Here is a 7,339-nt window from a genome sequence, read left to right as displayed (position 1 = left end):
TGACCGTGCAGCCACCGTTTTGTATTCATCAAAAAAAGTTTAGCTTGACAAACAAGTATAGCACACAAGCTACATGAAACTAGTGATGAAAACCATTCAGTATCATAAATTCTCAAACTCGTTGAGCAGTGGAAGCTTAGTGGCGGAACTAGACATGAAGAGAATTGGCATAGTGAAAGCAATGTGCAGTTCTTGGTCGAAGCGGAAAGGAAGTGAGTGTGAATTTTTCATGTTTTACGCAGCGGACGGGAGAAAGAGAGTGGGGAGGGGCTATTTACTTTCCTCTGCCAGCTACATCCCCTGCGAAAGTCCTGCTCTGTTTGCGTACAAATATCGCTTCTAAAGCGGCTTTATTCATGAAACACATACACAGAAACCATTACATCAAATTATCGTCACTGCAACACTTCCTTGAACCACTCGATATACGCCGCAACACGGTTCACTACGCGAGGTGTTTCGGGACCGCATTCTCCATGGCTGTAGATGTGCACCAGATACTCCACATGCAAACCATTGTCGATGGGTTTTCTCCACACGATGGGACTTCCTGCACTGTAGCAGTGATCGGGAACGTTAATTTTATTCTTGTATCGAATTTGAAAATCTGTCGTAAATGAGTATGGCCGATAACCAGGGTTCATGCAGATATGTTCAAACTGATCGAAAGAACGATTTAAAAGAGCCTCACAATCGCTTTTGTACATCGGATGAATGGAAGCCCTTAATGCAGAAGCTGTGTGTGTAATATAAAAAAGGAAATGTTTAGAAATTACATAAAAATGTTTGTGGAAATGTGGAAATGTTTATAAATTACACTACCGGACACGTTGCTTACATACCAAAATCTAACACCTTTTGCTCGACTGGCGAATGAGTAAGGCTCTGCCAAAGACACGCAGGGAAAACGCTTTCAGTTGGTTCGACGACTGATTTCAGTTTGAGAATTGCTATATTGTGCTGCTGTTTTGTCGGGTTATAGTGTGGATGGATGGCCACTTTCTCAATACGGATAATACTTGCATTGTCCAATGAATCGATTCCTCCTATTCGTGCAATGTTTGGCAGTTCACCTTTTTCTAGCAAACATGATGCCGACGAAACAACACCACGAGTACTGATGAGGTATCCGTAACATCCATACGTTGTGTTGTGATGATTTTGCCATCCTATTTCAACCTATAAAAATATATATTGCTTGAATAAAGCAGATTATAGAATATTGAAATTGACTCACGGCATGAGAACTTCCATTTTGTCGATCAGTTCTCAAACGACGATAGCGTTCCTCACACTCGTTGAATTCGTTTTCTATTGCCATCATTCGAGGATCACTAGCTTTATTAGGACAACAAACAACAGTCCCATTTGAGCAGAATGAAATCTGTTGTTTCTTTTGCAGTCGAGCGTGAATGGCTGGACAGTCCTGTTCTGCCACGCAAGTTCCTTTTGTCCGATCCGTATACATGCAGTCGTCTAAGAGCTTCCGATCAGGATCAATGTACACAAGAGGCTGTTCTTCCGGGCGAGGGAGCAATACAGACTCAAGCCATGCTTTGTGTGCACTGAGCCTTACACCTACAGCCAGCTCTCCATAGCCACAATCGCGGCCGAACAAGCTGATGCCTTCGATATAAACGTAAGTGCCATCGTTTCTTTCGATAGGGCTACCTTGCAATGCGTTACACAAGCCAGGCACAATGAATGTCTGATTTCCATAGCACAAATGCTCATCTTGCAAGCCCTGTGGAAGCAAATCGATATATTGTTGGGCCAGCGGGCATTGCTTTGACGAACGTTCGAAAACTGTCGTCATGAGTCGAAACTGTTGAATATCTGAAACGATTTAGAAACAAATGAAAGTGAAATGAAGCACATGAATAGGTAATGCCATTGTACAATGAGCTGTTCCATACTTTTCGAATCTTTTTTCGGTATTACTTCTTGTGCCGTTAGTAGCAATTTTTGGTCAGGATTTGAGTGTCCATACCACGCACAAAATGGTTCGATCGGTGCAAAAGATTTGAGCTTCACTACGGCAATGTTGTTGTAGTACAGCGAATTTGATGGATTGTACAATGGATGAACGATGATTTCGGCAATGTCTATTACATTACTGGTCACAAGTAAAACTTGAGTTGGTGTCGCTCTGCAATCGATTCATAAAGTGAAATTATTATTCAATTATTGTGCGAGTTATACTCACTCTTTGTGTAAAACACACTCAGCTGTAGTCAACACCACGTTGGGTTCGATAAGTGTTCCTGCGCAGTTCCTTTTCAATGGAGCAGTACCATATGGATACCCCAATGCAACGTTATATTCGCTGTTTATTGATATTGATTTAAAGTAATTGTTAGAAAATTCTCGAGTATCCTCATAACGCGCAGCACAAACCATAGGATGGAAATCAAAAAGTGTGACTGACTCGCCATATCGCTGGAGTGTCTCTATAATCCAGGCTCCAAATTTGGACACCTTTGTGTACACACCCGGCAAGTATAAACCACAGGCTTTGCCGAACGATGTCACACCAACCAGGAAAGGGATTAATCTAAAGGCCTTCACAAGTTTCACTTGCAGTGGTCCTCCGGAGTCTCCCTAATGTGGATGGAATGGTGGATGTTAGTTTCAAACGATATCTAATGTTAGATGTATACTTTCTTCTTACCGGACAGGTGTCCATTGTTTTGTCGCCAGCACATAGTTGATGATCCATAAGACCGTTACGGTGCTTTCTATCTCCTTTTGGATAGTATCTTGAGCATTCTTCTTTATCTACTGGGGCAAACTCTACTTTTAATAGAATTTCTGACACATTCTCACCTGAATTGAACATTCAAATGATATGAGTTATGCAGAAACATTAGTTTACTGATCTTACCGAGTCCTGTTGCACCCCAACCAGCCGCCTCCAGCTTCGGAAAGCGAATCTCATCCTCCAACCAAAGACATGTTGGGATTAGAATTTCCGTTGTGCTGTTCCAAAAATTAAAACTTGACTTGAGTGAATTGTGCTACAGCTTTGAAATTTGTTTGTCCATCCTTACTCGGTATTCTTCTCGAGCTTGAGCAATGCGATATCATAATACGTCGAGGTGTGTAGATAATTTGGATGACGGATAATATCGATAATCTTCAATTCTACTGCGTTTTGGTCATCTTTAGCATCTTTAGATGTTGAGATCTAACATGCGAGCCACATCCGGCGGTTTATTGCTTAGCAGAAAGAAAGAACGCGATTTCACCAATGCTCAGACGAAGGACCATTGTTTCAGTTTCTTTCAAAACTCACTTGTCACCCACTGTCATTCAGTTTCTTTCAAAACTCACTTGTCATCCACTGTGCAGTGGGCCGCTGTAAGGATGAAGTTTTCCCAGATCAACGATCCTCCACACAACCATCGTATACCGGTGCGATCTTGATTTGTCCAACCGATGGCGGCAATATGGTCAAACTCTTTGGGTTTCGCAGGTGGAGCTCCACCAGCAAATGCTGCTGCACCTGCAGATGCTCCTGAAGATGGAGATGGTCCTGAGGATGAATATGCTCCTTTGCATGAGAAGTATTCGCAAATGTCTTTGTAGAAACGCTCCTGGCAGTCTAGTGGAAGTAAACAGTTGTGACACATTCATGATAAAGTAAATCGCACTTATCAATAAACTTACCATCTAGAGAAGTCCTTTCGTACGGTAGCATCCGAGATTCACAAAAACCTTTAAAAGACTCTAAAATTAATATCATCTCTAAATAATCAAAAGAATCGATCAGATTTCGGACATACACTGAACAATGAAGGCAAAAGCCAAAGCCCAATTTAACACCACTGAAGCGTCTGCCATCCTCACTAAATGGAAGTTCAAACATGAATGGCTCTTCGGTTATTACGCGCAGCTGCCAAGAATTTGATCTTGATGCAAGAGAATTGTAAATTTATAGATTTAGGCAAGCAAGCAACTCTTCCTGAAACACACAGCACTAAAGTGAAACCAGTTTTGTTAGCGAAACCACCATCTCATTTAAACAGTCGTAGAATTTTGAACACCTCGTTAGAAGAATGTTATGCTTAGATATGGTATCATCAAATGAAGACTTGATATAACAGGGGTTTCGATCTTATCGATTATACACCTGTAAAGGAAACAACTACTCGACGCAATATTGCTCGCAAAAGTTATAGAATTCCACTGAGCTTAATTTGCTTTCACGTAACATTAACTTAATTAAATTGATAGATGTTACTTTTTATTTTATCCAAACATGGTTTAACGTTTGCAGTAAACGTTATGTTTGTATTTGGATTATAAAAGCTTTGAATGAATGTGTAACAGCTTAGCTAAACTTTGTAAAACTACGTCTCAAGCTAAAGCAGCGTTGCGTTTCACAAACAATAGCACAATTGAACATAGTAATGATCATTTTCTCCACTAGCTGATTTGTTTGATGTTAGAATCCCCTGTAACGTGGAGTCAAGGTCATTAAGTTGATCTACATCTCTATCAAGAGATTCCATAATAAAAGATAGCCTTTTCAAGTCTGCTGCTCATGGGATTCCCCATCTTGTCGTTTTCGATATTGGATTTTTGCTAACTAGTTTCAACGTTTGTCGCTATGTTACTAAACAGTTCGATCCAACGTTCGTTATCATTCGTGCGGAAACCGTCGAGTTGTGAAGATGTTCGATTCGCCCATGTTACGCATTGTGTTAGTGGTTTCAACTTTAACATTACCACATGGTAAGCATCAATAAAACGTGTGGTGTGGTACGTCGCATTAAAGATACTTAAGTGTAAAATACACTTTATTCACCATACAGTGTTACCTCTGCAATAAGAAGCAAGTGTAAGCCAAGTCGGGCAGCTAAATGGAATATTAACGAAGAATTATTTCGAGGGTTTCTACGGTTTTGATGATGTCTGCAATAAATAGTTTTTCTAACATAGACGAACCACTTTTGTTTACATATTTTGTTATATATTTTCTTTAAAATCATTTTAAAAATCTATTTCAGCTTTTGCTAGCGATCTGCTTTTACCAAACCAGAGAACATCACTTCATGGTAAGCATCATACAAAATAAAAGTAAAATTTTATGCTAATTTACATTTGTATGATATTGCAGGAAACGATTCACAACAACATATCAATCCAAGTCTCAATTTCTGTTAGCGTTACCCTTTGAATCGCCACATGCAGCTTTGATTGTTGAGGAGAAATCGTATATCATCCAATGCCTGGGATCATTGATAACGGAAAACGTAATTCTAGGTGCTAGTTACTGCGTCCCGTACAAAAGGTATTATATAAATCCATTAAACAGTCTCATCACATACCATAATATACAAATGCAACAGCGTATGTTTCGTATACAGTGAAATCTCCCTAAGATATTTCGCCTGTCAAATAGTTCATTTCGCTGTATATTTCACCACATGTGGCCTCGCGGTGAGCTATAAACGTCATTTCCATACAATTTCAGATTCCACCAAGATTGCGCTTAAGTTTTCAAGATTATCAGGTTGTGCAACCATTTTCCACCACGTCATAATTCAACATTTGCATTGTTGATTTTTTCGAAAATTACCTTTTTTATGCATTTATGGGAAGTGTCCATCTTACCCGTAGTGTCCGTTTTTACCTACCTTCCCCTACACAATGCTAAGAGCACGCGGACTGCCGATTTTGCCACCAAGAGAAACGAGTGAGAAAAAAAAACAAGTGTTACTACATGACTAAAAGTTGCTTTCCTCGTGCGTGTTAAATAATACGGATGAATTTATCTTACCTCGACTTGAGCCTTCCACACCCCTCTTGCCTATCGCCCCGCCGATTTAGGGCCCCGTTTATCGTTAGTCTATAGAAGACATGTCAAACATACGGTCCGCGAAGGCTTTCAATCCAGCCCGTGAAGAACTTAACAGTTTTTTTTATAGGAGAAAAAATAGATTGTAGATTATAATAAAAAAACGGATGTACAAATGTTTATCCAGCGATGAAAAAGGTGTTGTGGGCAGCCGTGCGTGCCGACCCCTGGACTTGCCGTGGCAGTTGCGCTGCCACCGGTCAACGTCCAGGGGGACAACAGTGTGTACACGCACACTGTCGCACACACTAAGCGTGCAAGGCTTAGTGTGTGCCGAGCGCCTAGGCAGAGTGTGCACGAAGGCCGATCGAGCAGGAGCTCTCGGAAGGGGCGCTCGGTGCGGCTGGCGCGCGGCCTACGTTGTAAAGTGTTGTACGTTTTAACGTGTTTGTATTTCGTGTATATTATTTATAAATGTAAAGTTCTAAGTGTATAAATAAAGAGCAAATAGTGCAGTTCATAACAAAAGGTTTCAAAATTCAGTCTCCATAGTTCGATTAACGAAGTATAAAGTAAGTTACACATATTAGTTTGTTTGGGAAGGTATTCGCCAAGATGGCCTGTAGCATGTGTTTTAGTAGCTGTTGTAATTTTGGAATTTCATCGAATATCATCGCACCATACGGAAAGACAGCTGGGAACATACATTTAAGGCCGAAATGTTTCAGTCATGTTGATTTTGGCTCGCTTCACGGCTTGAGATTGTCTTTATGTGTCTGTTTACACGGTCACGTGGTTTATAGCGCCATTATATTCGAAAACCTTCCAGCATTCTACATTCGAACGATGATCAATCTTTCATCAATCAAATCTATATGTTTAGTGCGTCATACCTAGCTTTGTTCACGGAAGATCCTTGGTATAATAACGATCATGTTCAGCAAAAGCACAAGATCGTTGACTTCTCAGTTCATCCGGATTACAAAAACGGGTCAAGCATCGACAACATTGCCCTTATGAAGCTGGAGAAAACTGTTGAGTATGTATCTACCATTGAACCGAGGGAATTGTTGGTAATGTTTTACATTGTTTATTGGGTGTTTTATTTTTGTGACCTGTGCAGCATTAATGAGCATGTTATTCCAGCCTGTTTATGGCCCAAAGAAGCTGCCAATAAGCTATACTATCCATTGTATGATTACGATTGTAAGTATTGGTACTGCACTAAACAAGCTTCAGAGTGTTATGTTTCCATTTATTTTTGGCAGCCAAAAAAATTATAAAAGAGCCCCTGTTCCCGATTAACACTTCGAAATGTGTTACAAACTTGTTATTTGCAACGCGAACTGGTGAATCTAGACTAGAAAAAAAATGTGACGAGTACGAAAGCATCAACCAATGTTCGGTAAGTGTCCGGCGGAATATATGTTTCTTTTTTTAACACATACTTATGTTTATCTTTTTCTAGAAATGGACCAGCGGACCGGTAGAAATAAGACTGTCCCATGATGGTAAAACCGTTCCATTTTTAGTAGG

At 40.3% G+C, this 7,339-nt stretch overlaps 2 protein-coding genes across 2 annotated transcripts; both read right to left on the bottom strand.

Moving 5' to 3' along the window:
• Nucleotides 1-319: 319 nt before the first annotated feature.
• On the bottom strand, nucleotides 320-2,816 carry LOC125907405 (uncharacterized). The gene is made up of 6 exons (XM_049609334.1): nucleotides 2,672-2,816; nucleotides 2,207-2,601; nucleotides 1,917-2,149; nucleotides 1,238-1,836; nucleotides 843-1,179; nucleotides 320-736 (listed from the first exon to the last, which is right to left on the bottom strand). Exons 1-6 carry the CDS (start codon nucleotides 2,717-2,719, stop codon nucleotides 396-398), a joined length of 1,953 nt encoding a protein of 650 aa, XP_049465291.1. The 5' UTR covers nucleotides 2,720-2,816; the 3' UTR covers nucleotides 320-395.
• A 237-nt stretch (nucleotides 2,817-3,053) lies between these two features.
• Nucleotides 3,054-3,835, bottom strand: LOC125907409 (uncharacterized). The gene is made up of 3 exons (XM_049609355.1): nucleotides 3,670-3,835; nucleotides 3,334-3,604; nucleotides 3,054-3,219 (listed from the first exon to the last, which is right to left on the bottom strand). Exons 1-3 carry the CDS (start codon nucleotides 3,743-3,745, stop codon nucleotides 3,174-3,176), a joined length of 393 nt encoding a protein of 130 aa, XP_049465312.1. The 5' UTR covers nucleotides 3,746-3,835; the 3' UTR covers nucleotides 3,054-3,173.
• Between the last annotated feature and the right edge of the window lie 3,504 nt (nucleotides 3,836-7,339).

The sequence above is a fragment of the Anopheles coluzzii genome, chromosome 3 (genome assembly GCF_943734685.1).
Source record: "Anopheles coluzzii chromosome 3, AcolN3, whole genome shotgun sequence".
NCBI lineage: Eukaryota > Metazoa > Arthropoda > Insecta > Diptera > Culicidae > Anopheles > Anopheles coluzzii.
This window is presented reverse-complemented; position numbering and strand designations above follow the sequence as displayed.

Bases quoted from the DNA above. Each gene is read 5' to 3' on its own strand.
- LOC125907405 (XM_049609334.1), bottom strand. From the start codon at position 2,719: ATGGATCATCAACTATGTGCTGGCGACAAAACAATGGACACCTGTCCG. The intron at 2,150-2,206 runs GTGAGTATAACT...AATCGATTGCAG, and splicing joins GAGTGTGTTTTACACAAAGA to AGCGACACCAACTCAAGTTT. The intron at 737-842 runs GTATGTAAGCAA...TTACACACACAG, and splicing joins GCAAAAGGTGTTAGATTTTG to CTTCTGCATTAAGGGCTTCC.
- LOC125907409 (XM_049609355.1), bottom strand. From the start codon at position 3,745: ATGATATTAATTTTAGAGTCTTTTAAAGGTTTTTGTGAATCTCGGATG. The intron at 3,605-3,669 runs GTAAGTTTATTG...TACTTCCACTAG, and splicing joins CGAAAGGACTTCTCTAGATG to ACTGCCAGGAGCGTTTCTAC. The intron at 3,220-3,333 runs GTGAGTTTTGAA...CTTTCTGCTAAG, and splicing joins CACTGCACAGTGGATGACAA to CAATAAACCGCCGGATGTGG.